General features: G+C 57.1%; 2 protein-coding genes across 5 annotated transcripts; both read left to right on the top strand.

Moving 5' to 3' along the window:
* Nucleotides 1-2,724: 2,724 nt before the first annotated feature.
* On the top strand, nucleotides 2,725-11,397 carry CCNL2 (cyclin L2). 3 transcript variants are annotated; one of them, XM_044236907.1, is made up of 11 exons: nucleotides 2,725-3,049; nucleotides 3,323-3,397; nucleotides 3,541-3,650; nucleotides 4,353-4,473; nucleotides 5,670-5,734; nucleotides 8,249-8,348; nucleotides 8,542-8,646; nucleotides 8,733-8,874; nucleotides 9,930-10,038; nucleotides 10,118-10,210; nucleotides 10,366-11,397. In XM_044236907.1, the coding sequence occupies exons 1-11, from the start codon at nucleotides 2,756-2,758 to the stop codon at nucleotides 10,718-10,720; spliced, it is 1,569 nt and encodes a 522-aa protein (XP_044092842.1). In that variant the 5' UTR covers nucleotides 2,725-2,755; the 3' UTR covers nucleotides 10,721-11,397. The 3 variants fall into 3 exon arrangements, with proteins under 3 accessions (XP_044092842.1, XP_044092841.1, XP_044092843.1); XM_044236906.1 differs by having other exon boundaries at nucleotides 9,927-10,038; XM_044236908.1 differs by lacking the exons at nucleotides 8,249-8,348; nucleotides 8,542-8,646; nucleotides 8,733-8,874; ... (1 more) ...; nucleotides 10,118-10,210; nucleotides 10,366-11,397 and adding an exon at nucleotides 6,312-6,877.
* Nucleotides 11,398-12,213: 816 nt separating this feature from the next.
* AURKAIP1 (aurora kinase A interacting protein 1) lies at nucleotides 12,214-13,683 on the top strand. Of its 2 annotated transcripts, none has more exons than XM_044236261.1 (4): nucleotides 12,214-12,359; nucleotides 12,608-12,696; nucleotides 12,973-13,418; nucleotides 13,490-13,580. In XM_044236261.1, exons 2-4 carry the CDS (start codon nucleotides 12,645-12,647, stop codon nucleotides 13,535-13,537), a joined length of 546 nt encoding a protein of 181 aa, XP_044092196.1. In that variant the 5' UTR covers nucleotides 12,214-12,359; nucleotides 12,608-12,644; the 3' UTR covers nucleotides 13,538-13,580. The 2 variants fall into 2 exon arrangements, with proteins under 2 accessions (XP_044092196.1, XP_044092195.1); XM_044236260.1 differs by having other exon boundaries at nucleotides 12,218-12,359; nucleotides 13,516-13,683.
* The last annotated feature ends 6,355 nt before the right edge of the window (nucleotides 13,684-20,038 follow it).

Here is a 20,038-nt window from a genome sequence, read left to right as displayed (position 1 = left end):
TGCTGGTAGCCTGTCCAGAACCCAAGCCTCCCAACCCCACACTGGCCCTGCCTATGCCTGACTTAAGTCTTCTACCCTTCTAGCCCTCCCCCGGTTCTCCACGCTACAGCAGGGACCTGGGTGCTGAGCTCTCGGGCCACTCTGAGTCCCAGTTTCAATTTCTCTGCCTTCTGCCTCACTGCTGAGGCCAGTAAGAGCAGCAGGCTGGGTGTCGGTGCTGGTTCCAGTCCCACCTTTATGCTCACAAGCTGGGTGATCATCACATCCCCCGGGGGGAGATCTGCATGTAAGGGTTTTGGGTCCTTTCTCCAGATACTCTACCTCATTAAGTACAGAGTCAAGCCCAGATTTCCCAACATGCTCTTTCACAGCAGCTCTGACTGCCTCCCTTATGTCCGTCCGTCTCTGCCTACTGCCTTGCTGGGGTGTCCGTCCCTTGCTCAGGTCCACGTCCCTTCCACTGGTGAGCTCTCTACCCTCAGCTTCTCTCGCATGTACATTGAGCTCCCTCCAGCTTGGCTCTGTTCCCCTCTTGGCCGGCTATGGTCTCTTGCTTCCTGCTACCACTGGGTCTGTAGTCGGTCCCAACATGCCCGGGTACACTCACCAAAGCCATCTGGAACCAAAATCCAACATACAGTCAGCCCGTGACCATGGATTTCCTCCCCTCTTCCCTCACTCTGCACTATGCCTCTGCTCTGCGCTTCCACACACACCCTCCGCCCCAGGAGGGGCAGAGGCCCATGGTAGCGGTTGGGGTCTCCACTTACCCCGCAATGTACACCTGGCTACCCAAAATGAGTGCCCACCTTCCCCCTCCCTCTCCCAGCAGTCCTATGCCAGGTCTCCCATCCTTTGCTAGTAGTCCCTTGGAAGTCATTCTGGGTTCCTGTTGTGGACTCAAGACCCCACCACCAGACCCATGGAGAGCCAATGAAATGCTGACTACCTACCACTTGGCGATCTCTTGAATCTGTCCCCTTCTCTTCATCCTCCTGCAAGCCAACATCTTTCCAGGCTCCAATTACTGTACTGGCCCCCTTACAGTCCCCTCCTCCTGGCTCTTGTCACTCCAGTGATGACCACCAGACCATCTGGAGGTCTTGTTCACTGTCCCGGGCTATACCTAGTTTAGTGCCTGGCTATGGATACAAGGTGCTCAGGGCACCCTGTTTACCAGTGAGTGGGTTCTGCATACACCAGCGTGGAGGACACAAAACTCCTCTGGTGTGTGAGACTGAGCTCTGTACAATGAGCCTCTCCTTTGTCCACCTCAAAAAAGGAACACAACGATGTGACAAACCACCACCGGCTGCTCCCAGCACCCACTCCCCTTCCAGCAGCAGGGCCAGGTTTTCCTTCAGGTAAGCCTGGGTGCATGGCCTGGCTCGAACTGGCTACAGCCATCCCCTTTTCCCTCTTTTCTGGCCACTGCTTAGGGCATGATAGAACAACCTAGGCGGGGCCAGTGAGAAGTAAGCTGCTGGCTGACAAGCGAGTGTTCCTCCTTTCCTGAACCGAGTGCTGTTCAACCCGCAGAGCGGGACATCTGGATCGGAGAGCCTGGGGGAGGGAGATGGGACCCTGTGTAGCCCCTGGAGAGAAAGCGAGGTCGGGTCTTGGTTGGCCCTCTATGAACTGAGGGCAGATTTCACCGGGGGTAAAACCGGCGGCTCATAGGAGCGGAGCGCCGTCAGGAACCTCTCCAAGTGTCCGGACCTGCCCCGCCCAGGCTCCTACCCGGAATCTCCTCCCCAGCGTAGCCCACCCCCAGCCGCCCCTCGCCCAGGCTCTCCCCCGACCCGCACGCGGGTTCCTGCGCTAGTCCTGGTGAAAGCTGGGGCTCAGCGCACAGCGGCAGCTGACGAATCCGCGGCTCGGGCTCCGGTCCGGATGCGAGGGCAGCACTGCCGTGGGTTCCGCGAGGAACCCCCGAGCCTTCCTGGTGAACTGCTGAGGGATCGCGAGGGCTTCCTCCGAAGGCTCCCCTCCCCGCCCCTCCGTCCCGGGAGCCACCGCTGCCTTTCCCCAGGCTTTGCCGAAACCCCAAATGCAGCTCCTCCTCCTCTTCCCCTGAGGACTCGGTTCTCAAGGCAAGAACTTCAGGAGCCCCGCGTGAGCATCCGCCCGGAGCGCGGGCTCAGTGAGGCCCGGAAACGCGTGGCCACGCCCGCAGCCGCGGACGGACGCAGGCGATCGCACGTCGTTGACGCGGGCTGGCGACGACTCACCGGCGCGCGCCCACCCTTTCGCGCTCGTAGCCACCCCCGGGAACGCCTGCGACCTCCGCCAGCACCCGCGCGCGCCCCCGCGGATCCGGACCCTACCGTGCGCGGGCCCCCCTCAGGGCAGGCCGGGGCTGCGGGGCGGGAGCTCCGCGAGCGGCCGCGTCTCCGTGCTAAGAGTACGGAGTCTTAGGGCGCCCGGGGCGGGCACCCGCGGTAGTGCTTCCGGGTCGGGCTGTGGCCTCGGGCTGTGGCCCTTGGGACCATCCGGGGGGCTGTGGCCCTTGGGACCATCCGGGCGCCGCGGGGCCCTCTGGGTAACGAGCCCGGCCCCGCCCGCTCTGAGCTACGGCGTCGACGTCAGCCGCGACGCTGACGGGTAGGTCGTCCAGCCAATCGCGGCAAGGCGGCGCCGGGCCGCCCGCAGAGCGAACCAATGACACGCAGAGGGGCGGGGCGGTCGCGGCCGTAGTGCGTCGCGAGGAGCCGCCCTGCCGGGAAGGAGCCCGAAGGGGAGTCGGCGGCACAAAATGGCGGCGGCGGCGGCGACGATCGCTGCCGGGGCTCCGGGCCCGGCGGTCCCCGCCGCAGCGGCCTGCACTCCGGGCTCGGGGAGCGCAGCCCCCGGGTCGCAGGGGATGTTGATCGGCGACCGGCTGTACTCCGGGGTGCTCATCACCTTGGAGAACTGCCTCCTGCCTGACGACAAGCTCCGCTTCACGCCGTCCATGTCGAGTGGCCTCGACACCGACACGGAGACCGACCTCCGCGTGGTGGGCTGCGAGCTCATCCAGGCGGCCGGCATCCTGCTCCGCCTGCCGCAGGTGAGGGCGCGGCCGCGAGCCTCGGGTCGAGGTAACCGCCGCGCCGGCGCCGGGGGAGGCGACCGGGCCCTTTGTGGGCGGCGGGGTCCGGGCCAGCGCCGCCCCCGGCCCCGGGTTTCGCCGCTGCTGTCCTTGGGGGCGAGGCGGGGCGCGAAGACCCCGTGAGGGCCGGCCGGCCGGCGTCCGGCTCTGTCCGTCGCGCGGAGCGAGCGGCTTCCCCGCGAGGCTCGGGGTCGCGCTCTGCGGAGTGACGGCGGCGCTGCTCTTCCGCAGGTGGCGATGGCCACCGGGCAGGTGCTGTTCCAGCGCTTCTTCTACACCAAGTCTTTCGTGAAGCACTCCATGGAGGTAAGGGCCGCCCCGGCCGCCTGCGGGAGCGACGGGGGGCGCCCGGCTGCCGGCCTGGCGGGGGGGGTCCCCGCGCCGCGGCTCTCGCGTCCGCCGCGCTCGGCCGAGGGACACAGGCGCGCGGTGCGGTGCTTGCGTTCCAGCACGTGTCCATGGCGTGCGTGCACCTGGCCTCCAAGATCGAGGAGGCTCCGCGGCGGATCCGGGACGTCATCAACGTGTTCCATCGCCTGCGGCACCTGCGGGAGAAGAAGTGAGTGTCCGTCGCGCTCGCGTCCGGGCCCCGCTGAGGCGGCTGCGCCGGCGGACGCTTCCGAGCGGAGCCCGGGGTGGGGGCCGCGGCGGAGAGGGCGGGCGCGGGGCCTGCGCTTTCGTCCCGGCGGGTCCCGCTGGCCCAGGCCCGCCGCCGGCCCGGAGCGGGGCTCGCAGTTCCGCGCCGTTGGGGGCCGCGAGGACGGTCGCGGGCGCGGAGGGACGTGGAGCCGCGCCCCGGCTTCAGGAATCCAAGCGCTAGCGGTCCCCTTCGCAGTCGGGCAGCCGGCAGCGACCCCGGCCCAGCTGCCCCTGGTGGACAGCCGCTGCCTGGACAGCCAGACCCTCACCTGGAGGGACGGCCTTCGGGGAGTAGAGCCTCGGGCGGCTGGAACCTTCCGCTCGGAGCGCGTGCGCGTGGGTCGTGAGCCGGGGGTGGTGCCCGCGGGGCCCGTGCGGCGAGACGCGGCCAGCCGCGGCCAGCGAGAGCGGCCAGCCGGCGCGGGGCCTGTGCGCTCCGACCCGCGGCGGGGGAAGGAGCCTGCGGAGAAGGAAAAAGCCCGTGGGCGCGGGGCTTTGTGCGGTTTTGTTACCGCTGCGTCTGTACGGCGGAGCCTGCGGTGGGTTTCAGCGCGTGGCGGTAACTGGGACTCGACCGGCGCTGGCGGCCCGGACTCTTAGGACGTGTGCTCTGTCTGCGTAGGAAACCTGTGCCTCTGCTGCTGGACCAAGATTACGTTAACTTAAAGAATCAGATCATAAAGGCAGAGAGACGAGTTCTCAAAGAGCTGGGTTTCTGTGTCCACGTGAAGCATCCTCACAAGGTGAGTCCGTGCCCGGCCGCTGGGGAGCCACCGGCCGCCCGGCTCTCGCCCAGATTGACAGCTCTGAAGAGCCGGGAATGTGCTCCTCGCGTGGGTTCCCGGTGTATGTCCAAAGTCTGAAGCTTCTTGTTTGTTAGTGGTCTTTGAGCTCCCTGTTAACTTGAACTGGGTGTTTCCAAGGGTTTGGAAATGGTGTCTTTTAAGTTTGCACTTTCAGAAAAAATAGTGGTGAATTTGTAAAAATGGAATTTGTCCATTTATGTTTTTCTTTCTCAGCACTTCGTTTTCTAAAGTTGCTTTAGTGGTAGCCGTATTTTCTTTTATGGGGGAATGGGAAGGCTTCTGAACCCTTTATTTGGAAATACACTGAAGCAGCTTTGCAGCTAATGACAGTTGAGGAGCATGGCTGCTGTCCAGTACCATGGGAACCTCCTGTGCGACACATAAATCTCTCTTTTTTTTTTTTTCTTTAAGATTTTATTTATTTATTTGACAGAGATCACAAACAGGCCCAGAGACAGGCAGGGGGAGAGGGAAGCAGGCTCCCCACCGAGCAGAGAGCCCGATGTGGGGCTCGATCCCAGGACCCTGAGATCATGACCTGAGCTGAAAGCAGAGGCTTTAACCCACTGAGCCACCCAGGCGCCCCCATAAACCTCTTTGAAAAAGAAAGAAGAGGAAAAAAGGATTGGAATTTGCGCCTTTGCTTTTATTCCCTTTTTATTGCTGGATTTCTTCCTAACTTTTGTCTCTTGCTTGTTTGACTTTCTGGCATTAATTTAAGTTCTTGATAAGTTACTGTAGACTTAGAGCTTTTTTTTATTTGCCGGAAGTACTTTCATAACCTGTTTTGTGTAAGGTGGTGACTAGGGTACAGAGATGATTAGGACAAGCTGATCTCAGTGGTGGAGACTATGTTGAAGCTGAAAGTGAGAATCAGCTTTGGGACGGCCATGAAAAGTCCAGCCGCCTTTGCTGTGGGTGCAGCCTGGGTTCGGAAGAAGGTAGCAGGGTCTGTCAGCAAAATCTCCCGTCCAGCTGAGCTGTGCACGGGGCGAATGACCAGGAGCCGCCACCACCACCACCCCCCCTGGGGATCTAGCCTGCAGCTCATATTTACTCCATGGATGCTCTCAAGATCTGGGTTTTGGGTTCTCGAGGTTCTTGGTAATAACTGCATGACCTGTATCTTCCAGATAATCGTTATGTACCTTCAGGTGTTAGAGTGTGAGCGTAACCAGCACCTGGTCCAGACCTCATGGTGAGTTGACCTTCCTTGTTTTATGAGACCAGCAAGGGCAGTGCAGGACTATGTTGATTTGAGGCACTTGGGCAGTGGGTAGTCGGTCCCATGACTCGGTTGTGGGCTGGAGTTGTCTGAGTGCCCAGTGTTCCTGCTGTGTAAATTCTAACCAGCCTCCCAAAATATCAGGCACTAGTCTGACGGTAAGGTGCCCCCCCCCCCCTCCAGCCTTCCAGGAGAGTTTTCACTGGGCTTCCCTTTGAGGGCTGTTGACTTGGCACACTGGGATCTTTCCCACAGGTGCCATTGTCCAGGTAGTGGTCTTGTATCTCCTTGGAAGTTGCTTCTAACTGCCTCTTGTTAAAGAGGATCCTATGGGAGAAAGGGTCAGGATAAAGTTTATCTGGGGACTGGTTTTAACAATGCATATGTTAGAAATGAATCCTGAAGTAATAGTGCTGGGTGTTTGTGAATTTTCTTCCACGGAGTTAAGTCTGTAAGGGTCATATTTTTGCTGCCTGAATTGTCTGGTGCTATGCCATATCTAATAGAGAACCTATTTTGACTTTTCTTTTCTGTACTCTTTCAATCAAAGGGTAGCCTCTGAGGGTAAGTGACTAAGACTTCTCCTCTACTGTCCAAGCGCTTTGGTGCAGGGACAGCGGCCGTCCTCAGCCAATCCCGTGCAGGCTCTCCACCGAAGGCTGGCTCTAGATGGTGGTATGCGCACGATAGTATAGTGCTGGCCGACTGCTGCTGTGGTTCTCTGACGGTTGTGCTTCTTGTTAATCCTCTGTCGTGCTTTGGTAACTGTATTGATTAGAGTTAACTGTCTTGACTTGAATTTTGTCCCTTTAAAACTGCTGTACCTGTGCAATAAAGATGCAGTACCTTTCTCTTAAAAAAAAAAAAAAAAAAAAAAAAATGCTATGGAAAGCTACAAGAATTGGCTGATGGGAATTCAGACTGAATGACATGTCCTGGCTAAGTTTTACCTTCAGTATGGGATCATGTCATTATTCCTGGAAGTCCTAAAGTTGCTCTTCTCAACAGCTACGTGTTGACACATTCTAGTAAAAGGTGTGCATCTTTAAATTATTTCATGGACACTTCATATTGTAACTTAGATAAGCAGTAAGTTTAAATACACATTTCAAGGACTTTGTTTTGTTTTTACGATTTAAAAGTTAATGTTATCAGTACTTGAGTACTGAAAATTTATTAGAGCCAAGGAAGTTACTGATGCTTCTGTTTCTGAAGTGTTTCAACTGTTCACTTGGCAGTGATCTGAGACCTACGGCCTTGGTGCCGCCGTGTAGGTCTTTTCCTTGATTATCTCTTGATGCCTGGAGCAGGAGCTTCCAGAGCCAGGTGCCACGAGTTGGCATATGTCGAATATGTCACTGAGAAGTCTGAGTGGGTTTGGGTGTCACCTTCTCCAGGGCTTAGGGCAGAGTTACTGGGTGGGGGTGGGGGTGGGAGTGGGGGTGGATTGAATCAGATCACACAGTGGGACTTGGCTACCCTGTGGGTGTGGCCTGATGCTAATGGTTGCAGTAGTGGGGTATGTTAGGAGCAGCAAATGTATCATTTGTTCGACTGTTTTCTCATGGAATTAATTGTTGTTTTTGCAATATTGATGAAATTAATATGAGATCCTGATTTTGGGCTATTAAATCCTAGACAAATAATATCTAAAGGAAAATGTTGTCAATGTAGTCAATTTTAAAACCCTTATACTTAAAAAATGCAAATGTTTTGTATTTTTGTATTTTCTAAAGTATCATAATGTTTTTTAAATGTATTGATTATGATGAAACTTCTAGTGTTTTGTTGCTTTTGTCTGATTTTATGAATGTTCATTTCAAGACTCGTTATTGAAATGGGACAATTTGGAAACGGTTCTTTGATAAGCCTGAGAAGAGGACTTCCCTTTGGGCATTGAGCCTTCCTCTGCCTGATGTTCCCATGCGCCCAGGGGTGTTTTCCCTTTCCAAGTGGACTCCCTCATGGAAGGAGAAGGGCCAGGCCCCGAGCGCCTCTTCAAGGAAAAGGGATGCAAGAGGACGGCTTGTCACAGAAGAGCCCTCGCAGGCTGCCTGCTCAGCCCATTCATTTGAGTTTGCATGTTTCTCTGCACTATGGATTTTGAGCATTTAGATTTCTTTCATCAAGTACATTTCAGCCACTACAGTAGGCATTTTCTCTCTGAGGCATTGTGCTTTGCACGAGAACAGCCAGAAGTTGAGGGAAAAGTAAAGTTAAAGTCGGTTCTCTTTCATAGCAACATGTGTTGTCTGACATTCAGCCAGCTTTTTAGGTTTGTTTTTCTCCCCAGTAATTTCCCTGTTTTCCTGTCCTATAGTCACAAAAAGCAGCTAGAATGTCTCTCCAGGAATCCTGAGCCTCACAGGACTGTGTAGCTCTAAGCCTAGGAGTAGACCGCATAGAGTAGTGATTGTATTTAGGTGACGCACACGGGTATTCTGGGGGTGCCCGGGCCGTTGCAGTCCTCCTGCATTTGGTTTTCAGGAACTACATGAATGACAGCCTCCGCACAGATGTCTTCGTGAGGTTCCAGCCCGAGAGCATCGCCTGTGCCTGCATTTATCTTGCTGCCCGGACGCTGGAGGTCAGTGTTGTGCTCCCGCAGGGGGTCCTGGTCTGCTGCTTTCTCCAGCCTCCAAACAACTTCTGCATAGTGTTTTTCAGATTATGCTCACGTATGCCAAGAAAAGCCTCTCTCTTGGTGACCCGCAGGTGTATTTTTCTTGCCGTCTTGTCGGCCGCGCAGGACAGTGCTCACAAGGTGTTTGTGTTCACAGATCCCACTGCCCAACCGTCCCCACTGGTTCCTTCTGTTTGGAGCAACTGAAGAAGAAATTCAAGAGATCTGCCTGAAAATCCTGCAGCTTTACACTCGGAAAAAGGTTCTGTGTTGTTTTCGTGTAACGTACACATTTGTATTTTGTTAGAAGCAGCCGGCTCTGAATTGTTTCGGATTTTGACTCCGTAGGTGGATCTGACACACCTGGAAAGTGAGGTTGAAAAGAGAAGACGTGCCATGGAGGAGGCCAAGGCCCAAGCCAAGGGCCTGCTGCCTGCCGGCCCCCGGGTTCTGGACAGCACTTCGGGGTTTTCACCCGCCCCCAAGCTGGGTGAGTGCAACGGGGTGTGGGCCTCCTGTCCGCCAGGCTTCTCGTGGAGCTGTGTCTGCTGCTGGCCTGAGCAGTCTGCAGACACCAGGGTCCCCAGCAGACATCTGTTGGTGTTTGAAGTGAGGGATCCTCCTAAAGGATTTGGATCGTTTTTATATTGTCTTTCTCTTTTTGTTTCTTTTTAAAGGTTTCTTTAAGATTTTATTTATTCGTTTGAGAAAGAGAGAATGAATGCATGTATACGCGTTAGGGGGGAGAGGGAGAGGCAGACTCCCCACTGAGCAGGGAGCCCAATGTGGGCCTTGATACCAGGACCCCTGAGATCATGACCCTAGCTGAAGGTAGACACTTAACCATCTGAGCTACCCAGGTGCCCCAAGATTTATTTTATTTTATTTATTTATTTTAAAGATTTTATTTATTTATTTGACAAACAGAGATCACAAGTAGGCAGAGAGGCAGGCAGAGGGAGAAGAGGAAGCAGGCTCCCTGCTGAGCAGAGAGCCCGATGCGGGGCTCGATCCCAGAACCCTGAGATCATGACCTGAGCTGAAGGCAGAGGCTTTACCCACTGAGCCACCCAGGCAACCCCCAAGATTTTATTTTTAAGTAATCTCTACAACCAGTGAGCTCAAACTTAAAACCCTGAGAAAGCAAGAATTGCTCCACCAAGTGAGCCAGCCAGGCTCCCCTTGTTTTAACATTTTCATTAACAAGGAATGTGGACAGGCTTTCCAAAATGCCTTTTTTTTTTTAAACCCAGCCCGCCTGATTAACTTGTCTTCTGATGAAAATTTTATAAATCCGGGGTGGTAGATTGTGTCTTCGGGTCATATTAGAGTTAAGCATGATGTACATCTCCAGTCCCTGAGGGAAAGTGAGACAGGTGGCTTTTTCTGTGTCTTTTGGGGGCATATTTAGCTTCTGAGTCCCAGGCTGGGAATGGGGAGTCTCCGTAAGTCCCATAGACCTAGTATTCTCTCGTTCTGCTAATGTGTTTTCAATCAGAACATTTTCTTGGTGGTTAGGTTTTAACTTGTATTTGATTCTAGCAGAATCCCCCAAAGAAAGTAAAGGAAACAAGCCTTCCCCACTCTCTGTGAAGAACGCCAAAAGGAAAATGGAGGGTGTGAAGAAAGTCAAGGCTGACAGCCCAGTGAATGGGTGAGTACCCAAGCTCCCAGTAGGCCTTTGGGGTTGGCTGGAGAGACTTGAAGCCTGTAACTGCTCCCATCATTTGTAGCTTGCCAAAGGGGCGAGGGAGCCGAAGTCGGAGCGGGAGTCGAGAGCAGAGCTACTCAAGGTCCCCATCACGATCTGCTTCTCCTAAGAGGAGGTACGTGCTACTCAGGGGTTGCGGGGGTGGGGGCGCCTGCCCCTGACAAGGGATGTTTTCCCCAGGGTGGCTGCCCCTCACAGGAAAGTCACTCCTGACTCCGGGGTGCTTGGAGTGAGTGGCCACCTGTTTGGTGGTGCTGTCCTTCCTCACAGAAAAAGTGACAGTGGCTCCACGTCTGGCGGGTCCAAGTCACAGAGCCGATCACGGAGCAGAAGTGACTCCCCACCAAGACAGGCGCACAGAGGCGCTCCCTACAAAGGCTCCAAGGTGAGGAGCTACCGGAAGTCCAAGGACTGCAAGTACCCCACCCAGAAGCCACACAAGTCCCGGAGTCGGAGCTCTTCCCGCTCTCGAAGCCGCTCCCGGGAGCGGGCAGAGAATTCCGGGAAGTATAAGAAGAAAAGTCATTACTATAGAGATCAGCGCAGGGAGCGTTCCCGGTCTTACGAGCGAACGAGCCATCGCTACGAGCGGGATCACCCTGGGCACAGCAGGCATCGGAGGTGAGGCACTGGGCTCCCAGAGCGCTGCCCTTTGACCCTTGGTGTGCGCACTGTGGCATGACCGGCCCTGTGGTGCAGCTCTTTGGAAGTGGATGTTGGCTCTGGACCTTGTGTTGAATTTGGAGATGGAATCAAGAGGCCGGCGAGGTGCCCTTTAGGCCGGCCTGGGCACAGCGCGCCTGGGCACAGCACGCCCTCATCGTGCCAGTACAGGGCCCACCTCAGCAGCAGCCCTGTGGAAGCAGATGTGGACATCCTGGTGGTGTGGCTTGGTGCTAACGACAGGCTGTGTCTTCACTCCCATACCAATACTCAATTACGTTAAACCAAGAAAATGACTTTTAGAACCTTTGCCTATATTAGGTTGTACTTATGTACATATTTTGCAGTGTTTCACAGTGAGAAAATGGCCTTAAACGCCCCTTATTCTCCATTCACCCTGTAAATAAACATGTGTTTACTACAAGTTAAAGCTATACATGAGAACTCAGAACTTGAATTGTTAGCTTAAAACTTGTGTAGAGAATTCTGATTTTTAAAATGTGAAGGTATTTAGATCTGTGTTGAAAGTCGTATATTTTTATCTGTGCGATGCTGAGTGCAGGCCACCAGCTCCCAAATAGAGAAGTTTCCTATATATGCATTTTATGTGGTTAAATAAACAATTCTCTCTACTCAGGACATTTGGATGTTCCAGAGTGTGTGGTTTGTTGTCCTGCTTGCTTGTTCTGTGCACGGCGTGCAGGCCCCGTTGTAGTGGCCGGTCTGCACCGCGGCCTCTGATCTCTAATATTAACGTGTTGGGGTCTGCCCCGAGCTGCGCGGCTGCTCTTCGTGGAAGGCCTGCTCTGAGCCTGAGCTGGGACCCAGGCTGCTTCCTCCGGGGCAGGGAGGGAGGGTTGGGCGAGGCCAGAGCGGCTCCGAGGGACAGTGGCAAGCAGCCCTGGGCGGTGGGCGCCCCTGGGTGGGTGCGGGTCAGCGCGGCCCAGCACCTGCCGTCCGGGGGGCTCTTGGCCGCCTTAGCAGACCTCTCTACTTCGGAGCCAGGGCGGCAGCTCCCGAAAGGCCCCGGGGCAGAAGCGTCCACTGTCCCCGCAAACTCAGCCAGACCGAGGGCGGACTGCCTGCGGTTTCCGGGTCTGCACCCCCCACCCCCCACGGCACAGGACGGGGCTCGTCGGCTTCCGCACGGCCCGTGTTCTCCGCGCACCACCGGCGCCTCCGGAGGGACTCCTGCCCTGGCCCGGCGCGACACCCGCCCCGGCCGCTTCGTTGTCCCTCTACTTCCGCCGCGGGGGCCAACGCCACTTCCGCTCGCTCTGGGCGACTGGCCATTGGCCGTTCGGGTCGTACTGCGAGGTCGGGCCGCGCAGGCGCACGGGGTAACCCCCTTAGGATTGTGGGAAATGTAGTTCTCTGGCCGCCTCGAGGGAGAGGCCGAGCCTAGGGCTGTGGGCGGGGCGGGCCGCTCCTCCGGCCGGAAACGGCTGCTTTCCGGGGTCGGCGGCCCCAGCGCCGACACGCAGACGGACACCGGGAGGGCGCCAGGGGGCGCCGGGAGTGGGTCGCGCCGGGCGGCCGCACGCGGGACCGGGGGCCGGTTTGGGGACGGGACGGAAGTGCCTGCACTGGGCGGCGGAGCGGTCAGTTTCAGGCCCCCGGTTCAGGTCTGGGGAGGGTCGGCGGGCGGCCGCGGCTGCGGGGGCACGGCGGCCGGGTGAGGCTGGGGCCCGACGGGAACCGCCCCCTGCGGCGTGACGGGGTGGGAGAGGGGGACGAGCGGGACGAGGGGGATGAGGGGGACGGGCTGCGGGAGTCCTGGCCTCCCCGGGGCTGCTGCACGCGCCCCCCGGCCACTCCCGCGTGACCCCCGCGCGCGCCTGTGTTCCAGCCACGCGGACCACTGGGGCCGCCACCACCCACGGACCATGCTCCTGGTGCGCCTGACTTCTCGGCTGCTGAGGGCTGTTCCTCGGGCAGGTAAGAGGCCCCGTGGGGGGCAAGGCGGCCGGGCAGACTGTGGGGTGAGTAGTCCCAGCGGCCCGCTGCTGGCCGGGCCTCACCGGCTGGAGGCCCCGGCCTGGCCGCGCAAACTCCTCGCCATCGTCCAAGGAGCACAAAGGGAAAGTCCGGGCCTTACAACATCAGCCTGAATTCCGGCGGGGACACGGCTCTGCTGCCCAGTCCCCGAGGCAGGATTGGCCGCGCTCGAGCCTCGTTGCGTGGCTGGTGCCTGTGCGGTCTTGCTTCCTGCAGGTTGCGGTGGGCCCTGGCCTGTGTCGGGGGTGCCAGGTGGGCGCGCCTGCAGGCCTCGCTACAGCACCCAGCCCACAGCGCCAAGTGGAGTTGCCTCCGTCCCCGGCAAGGGGCTCCAGCTGGAGCTTGAGGAGATGCTGGTCCCCAGGAAGATGTCTGTCAGTCCTCTGGAGAGCTGGCTGACCGCGCACTACCTCCTACCCACACTAGCGGCCAGGGCCCCAGGGCCGGTGGCTCCATCCCTGCTCTATGAGTGTCCACCCAGCCCAGTGGGGGAAGGGGCCGAGCAGGGGATGGAGGAGGTCTCAGATGCCCCCGGGATGCAGTGCAAGAACGTGCTGAAGATTCGCAGGCGGAAGATGAATCATCACAAGTACCGCAAGCTGGTCAAGAGGACCCGGTTCCTGCGGCGGAAGGTGCGGGAAGGACGCCTGAAACGGAAGCAGGTAAGTGTGGGGTGCGGGCCTCTCAGCCTAGGGTGGGGCAAGGCGGCTGAGCACGCGTGACCGTGCCTCAGACCCATCGGTGGTCCCTCCCTTGCAGATCAAGTTCGAGAGAGACCTGAGGCGCATCTGGCTGAAGGCAGGCCTGAAGGAGGCCCCTGCAGGCTGGCAGACCCCCAAGATCTACCTGAAGAGCAAATGAGTCTGGTTCTGCTCTGTGCCACCTCTGTTGCTGCTGATGACCCACTAATAAATGTTCAGGAACTTAGCTGTGCCCTGGGGCACCTGGTCCCTCTGCTGCCTAGCGGGAGCGATCTTGGGGTTGATGCTGGTGCCAGCCTCTGGTTTTCTCGGAGGCACAAGAGTCCCAGGGTGCAGATTGGGGTCCCTTCCCCAAGAGGGCCCTTGTCCTGGTGTCAAGGAGCAGGAGTGACAATCTCCCTATTTAGCTGCGGACAAAGGCCCAGTCCTGCTGTCTCCGCACTTATGTTCTACTGCGGGAGGCAGATTCTTAACACGCTGGGGGCAGAAGTACCAAGGGCCAATGCTGGGGGGTTAGGGGTGCCCAGACGGAGTTGGGAGTGTGGTTAAGTTGGGAGGGGACAGGAAGGACCTCATGGGGAAGACTGAGGGGCAGGCTCTGCCCCCAGAGATGATGGATGGGACCCTGCAGTCCCCCCAGACCTCCAGTGGCTCTCCGAGCTGTCCTGCTCTACTAGGGCTGGGGATCCCTGATCTCCCTTGGCCTCTGCTGCCTCATGAGACCCTGATTGGGGGCTGATCGGGAAGGGATGGCTGGGAGGGTGTGCCCTGGCGGGGTTGGGGGCGGCGGAGAAAGTGGTGCTGTTGGTGGAGCTGGAGACTTCGCGTGAGCCCGTGGACCACCGCAGCCAGGTTGGGCGAGGGCTGGACTGCCGGCAGGGGAGCTAGGCCAGAGGCCCTGAATGTGGCAGAGGCTCTTCTCAGGCTCTGCCTGGCTCCCTGAGGGCACACTTAGAGGCCAGGAGAAGGGTGCATCTCTCCTGGGCCGGCCGCTAGAGGCTCTTAGGATGCTGGTGTTCTCCCTTGATCCCCAGAACCCGTTTAGAGCTACACCACTTCTCATGGGGCTGTGGAAGGTCTTGCCTCGTCACAGAGAGGTGTCTGGGAGTGGGGGTTGGGTTCTGTGCACATCAGGCAGATCGTGGGGAGGAGCAGGGGTAACCTGCAGTTTCTTGGTTGTGCAGTTCACCCCACATTCTTTTAGGGTGCTGGGCAGGCCCCTGCCCCATGCATGGCAGCCAGCCATTTAGGTTAGCAGGCTTCTTTTTCTTTCTTTCTTTCTTTCTTTTTTTTTTTTTTTAGGATTTTATTTATTTATTTGGCAGAGACAGAGAGAGGAAAGCAGGCTCTCCGCTGAGCAGAGAGCCTGATGCGGGGCTCCATCCCAGGACCCTGAGATCATGACCTGAGCCGAAGGCAGAGGCTTAACCCTCTGAGCCACCCAGTCGCCCCGGTTACCAGGCTTCTAACTGCTGGGTGGGTCTGAGTCCCTGTGGGTCATGGGACACAGCCCATGCACGTGCTGGGTGTGGCAGAGGAGGGTGATGTGAACCCAGCCCCTGGGGTCAGCATCCTGCCAGCCCAGTCACCTGAGAAGACACAGGGAGCCCCTGGAAGGTCCCCAACTAGGGTCCCAGGCACCCTTCCTGGGTCTTGGTTTCCCTATCTGGGGGCTGCAGGGTGGGGGCAGAGGTGTCAGGGCCCAGTGATGGAGCCTTCTGGGGTGGAGAGGACCGTGACCTGTTAGGACCAAGCATGGCCTCACCCGCCTGGCCTCTCAGCAGGGCCTCCGTCTGCCGGTGGCGCCCTTGGGCAGTGCCCACGGCTGCTGGGTACCCATGACCGCTCCCAGCCCTGTCACAGTGGCTGCCCTGTAGCTCTCTCCGCCCTTCCCCCCGTGGATGCTAAGTTGATCCGCCATCAACTGGATGGATGCTAAGTTGATCCGCCATCTGGAGACGAGGATCTTGCCCGAGCTGAGCGTGGCCGGCTGGGGACTCCAGGAGGTGGGAGCGGCCAGCTTGTGCAGGAAGCCACAGAGCCACAGGGCGCCACACAGCCCTTGCTCCAACTTCTGCCACCTGGTGGGGGGGGGGCTGAGGTACGGCACCTGGCCACGTCTGGAGAGATTTCTGGTTGTCTCAGTTGGGGTCCTGCTGACACAGTGGGGGGAGTGTGGCAGTACGGCTGCAAATGCCCTGTAATGCACAGGGCAGCCGACCCTGCAAGTCTGACGTCTCTCAGACATCAGTGGTGCCACGGCTGAGACCTCTGCTCCAGACGTCACTGCTCCCATGGGGTCAGGTCCTGAGCCTGCCCAACCCCCCCGCCCCCGCCACTGCCTGGGCTGCCCTTGTGCAGATCTCGTCCTGCCTGTGGCTTGGGTGTATTCGCGCCCCAACCACGACCTCAGGAGGCAATTTTGGTGCTTTATTTTTATCTCTGCAGTTCCTCCCAGGCTATAAGAAACTTCCCTCTTCCATATGGGGCCTCTGCCCTGCCCCCCAGCCTGTGGGATGTGCTGCCCCTTCTCCCTGCAGGCCCCACACCCGCCACGGGGGGAAACGGCAGGGGCAGGAGGGGTGTGTCAGAGGCCCCTCCTGGCGTTGTGTAGGGCTGGGGTGCTGGCCAGAGGAGACACCAGCCAGGGCCAGAGCTATTGGGGGTGTTCTTGGGCACTTGCTGAGGGCCTTGATTCCTGGGCCTGATGTGGAGGCATCAACTCAACCCCCATGCCTGTCCCTCTGCCGCTCCGTGCCAGCCAGTATGTTCCGGGTGTTCTTGACTACACAGTGGGGCCAGGAAGGGGCCAGGAAGGGGAGGGTGCTGAGGCCGGGTGCTGGGCCCTGAGAGGGGCTGACTGTGGCCTGCTTAAGGCGGATGACCTGCAGGGCCCCTGGGCCATGAACGGCTGCGCTTCCTGCCGTCCAAGCAGTATGCGGGCTGGGGTGGGTGACCGTCTCAGAGTGGGACAGAGGCTGCAGAAGGAGGCCTGCTCGCCGGGCCTGGCCGTGGCCAGCTGAGCTCACGGAGAAAGGTTGCTGGAACCTCGGTGGGCAGGGGCGGGAGGGAACCATCCTGTCTAGGGCTGAGTTGTGGGAAAAGCCCTTGAAGGGCTCTTGAGCTGTGGCCTCTGGGATAGGGCTGAGGAGTCCAGAGCTGGGTCTGGAGTTAGCCTCACGGTGGGAGCCGGCAGGTGACAACCCCTGCCACCTGGCTGGGCCCCTAGAGGCCAGCCCATGTACCTGTCCCCTGCTGACCTCCGCCTCACAAGGCCATTTGGTGGAGGAAACCGATCCAGGACGTAGGGTCACACGACAGCTGAGTGTTAAGGCAGGGACTAGAGTCCAGGCCCAGACTTGGATGCTTTCAGGGGGGTCGGGGGGCCGTCTGAACAGCGTCTGGAGGCTGGGGATTCTCTGTAGGATGTGGGATGGCCTATGTGTGTCTGCGTGTGCTGACGAACACTCCTGGTTGCACGGGGGCGGGAAGCACCGAACATTCCCAGGTGACCCATGGGGAGTCGGGGGTGTGGGGGGCAACAGCAGGGCTGGCAGGACCCCGAGGCCAAGGTGCAGGGAGCCCTCGGGCCAGGCACAAGCTTGGGCCAACTCCTGGAGAACCTCCAAAACGTGGCTGACGCCAGGGTTGAGCTGGGTGACCAGGTGGCATTAATGGCATCTTGTAGAGTGTAAAATTGTGGAGCAGGGCACCTGGGTGGCTCAGTGGGTTAAGCCGCTGCCTTCGGCTCAGGTCGTGATCTCAGGGTCCTGGGATCGAGTCCCGCATCCGGCTCTCTGCTCGGCAGGGAGCCTGCTTCCCTCTCTCTCTCTCTGCCTGCCTCTCTGTCTGCTGTGATCTCTCTCTCTGTCAAATAAATAAATAAATAAAAATCTAAAAAATAAGTAAATAAATAAATAAGTAAAATTGTGGAGCACACTTGTCCCAGGCAATTTGGGAACGCAGGGTTCAGCTCCAACGGCACGCGGGGGGAGCGCCCTGTGTGCCCGCCATGGCCTGCCCTGAGTTGGCCTCACACTGGTGTGGACAATCTGGTCCAGGAGGAGACTGATCCTGCCCAGGGTCCTCCTGCTGAGCAGAGCTGGGGATTCCTGTCCCTCTCACGCCTGTTCTCCCTGAGGTGGGTCAGGTAAGCACAGGGTCCTCTGGGCTCAGACGGTTGTGGGGGGTGGTGCTGGGTGCTCTGGGCCCCTCCTGGCCTCCAAGAGGAGCCCATTCATTTTGGTCCTATTGGTTTCCTTACTTTGTATTTATTTTAATTTTCTTTTCTTTTTAACGTGCTAGCCAGGTAAGATTGTAGCTCCACGTGAAGTTCTGCAAAGCTCGTAATAAAACAGCAGCTTCTGCTTCGGCGTCCGGGGTCTGTCACAGAGGTGGCTCCCGTGGCCTTCCTTTCTCAGACAACTGTTGGTTTTCCTGTTTCCTTCTGCATGTTTGTTTATTGATGTATCAAAATTCAGCCCCAGACTTGCTGACAGAATTTAAAGTCACAGTTTGGTCCAATTTCTCAAATGATTCTCCCGGTGGCCCCTGTCTGGGCTGCCCCAGGCCCCACCCACTGGGTCCTGTTTCTGGGTCACCACGTTCCTCTCTTGCGCAGTCTTCTCCCTTCTTTCCATGGAGTACAGTTTCTTTTTAGGAAAAAAAAAAACTATATTTATTTATTTATTGCTTTATTGCAATAAACATTGCTATATTTATTTACTGTTTATTTATTGCTGAGCCAGGGGCAGAAGGAGAGCATCTCAAGGAGACGGGATCCCACGATCCGGAGGTCAGGACCTAAGCTGAAACCGAGAGTCAGATGCTCAACTGACTGAGCCATCCGGCGGCCCTCGGGGAATATGTTTTCCCGAGGAGGGATGCCCCGGGGTCGAGAGGGCGGAACGAGGGCTGGCGGCCACCAGTGAGTGGATTCCAGGCACAAAAGGTGTGCTGGGCTCCTGCAGGAGCGGCGACATTGCCCAGTCCGTCTGTGCTCAGCCCACAGAGGGGACTTTGCCTGCCGTCACGTGCCCAAAAGGCATTCATGATTCAGCTACAAGTCTGGCTGGCTTCAGAACTTGATTTAAAAAAATTATTTTAATAGAAGTTATGCCTGTGTGTGCCTAACTCGGTCAGTAGTTCAGTGATGCTTGGGTAAGGGAACCCCCCCACTCTTCCCAGAGGCAGTTTAAGCTCTCTTAGACGATTCTTCTGGTATTTATTTATTTATTTTAAGATTTTCTTTTTTTATTTGACAGAGATCACGAGTAGGCAGAGAGGCAGGCAGAGAGAGAGGGGGAAGCAGGCTCCGCGCTGAGCAGGAAGTCCGATGTGGGGCTTGATCCTGGGACCCTGAGATCATGACCTGAGCCGATGGGAGAGGCTTAACCCACTGAGCCACCCAGGTGGCCCCATTTAATGAAGTAAAACAAAACAAAACAAAACAAAAAACTGCTCTGCCGTTTTTAATTCCTAAGAGACTTTTTGTTTGGGGGTATGTGGGATATTTTTAACAGCACTTGCCCTGTGTCCCCGCCTGACGTCCCCGACTGTGAGGATGTTAATGATGCTCTCCCAGGCTCGCTGCCTCCTTGGCCCCGTCTAGTGTCTGCTTCTGAGGTGGTTCCTCCTGCTTGTTGACTCTGGTCTCCATGTTACTGGCTTTGCCATGGTAGAACGTGGTTGTCTACTTACGAGGACTGGCCGAGGCCCAGAAGGGGTCTCGAAGGTCCTTTCCACTTCTCGTGGGACCCAGGATGCTTCAGAGACATGGTTGGTTCCAGGCACAGCTAGCAGCTTCAGGAGTAAAAATACAGGCCCCCTCATTCAGCTGGAATTTCGGATATGCAATAAGTAATTTTCGTTATAAGTATGCCCTGTGCTCTATTTAATCTGGAGCCGCAAGGCCGGGTCCGTGGCAGGAGGCGCCAGGGGCCAGTGTATCGTTCTGTACCAGACAGCACGGGAGGCGGCTGTGCATGGGTCCGGGGGGCCAGGGCCCCTGGGAAAGGCTCTCCGCGGCGGGTCGAGAGGTGTTGAGGCACTCCTAACACCGATTAGATTCTTGACTGTATGACCAGAAACATTTTATGAGCACACTAGTATAATTTTCCATCTTAGTGGGAACCAAAAATGTATACGATTATAAAGTCTCTGAAGTTTGATGCTTAAGTAGGCTAATACATGCTTGCTAGATTTAAAATAGAGGACATGACAGTTCCAAAGGGGGGGAAAAAAAAAGAAAGAAAGAAATTGAGCTTCTAATCCCTTAAGAAAGTTCACCCTTTAAGAAAGGTCATTTTCTTGCGGAATCCACAGCTTAAAAATAAAAACAAAGAACACAACCGCATCCCCCCTCACCAAAAAAATGGGAGATAACGGTTGATTGTTGCCTAAGAAGCAAAGAGCTGTAAATTCATACGGGGAGCAAAGAACACCAAGAAGACTTGACTTCATGGGAGCATTAATTCAACATTGTTTTAATGTTGGGCTGAAAAATGTGGGTTTAACAATTTCTATTGGGAAAAAGTTCAGATCATACTTTTTTTTTTTAAGATTTTGTCTGTCAGAGAGAG

Source organism: Neovison vison, chromosome 2 (assembly GCF_020171115.1).
Source record: "Neovison vison isolate M4711 chromosome 2, ASM_NN_V1, whole genome shotgun sequence".
NCBI classification, from domain to species: domain Eukaryota; kingdom Metazoa; phylum Chordata; class Mammalia; order Carnivora; family Mustelidae; genus Neogale; species Neogale vison.
Note: the sequence above shows the minus strand (reverse complement) of the source record. Positions and strands in the feature narration are given on the sequence as shown.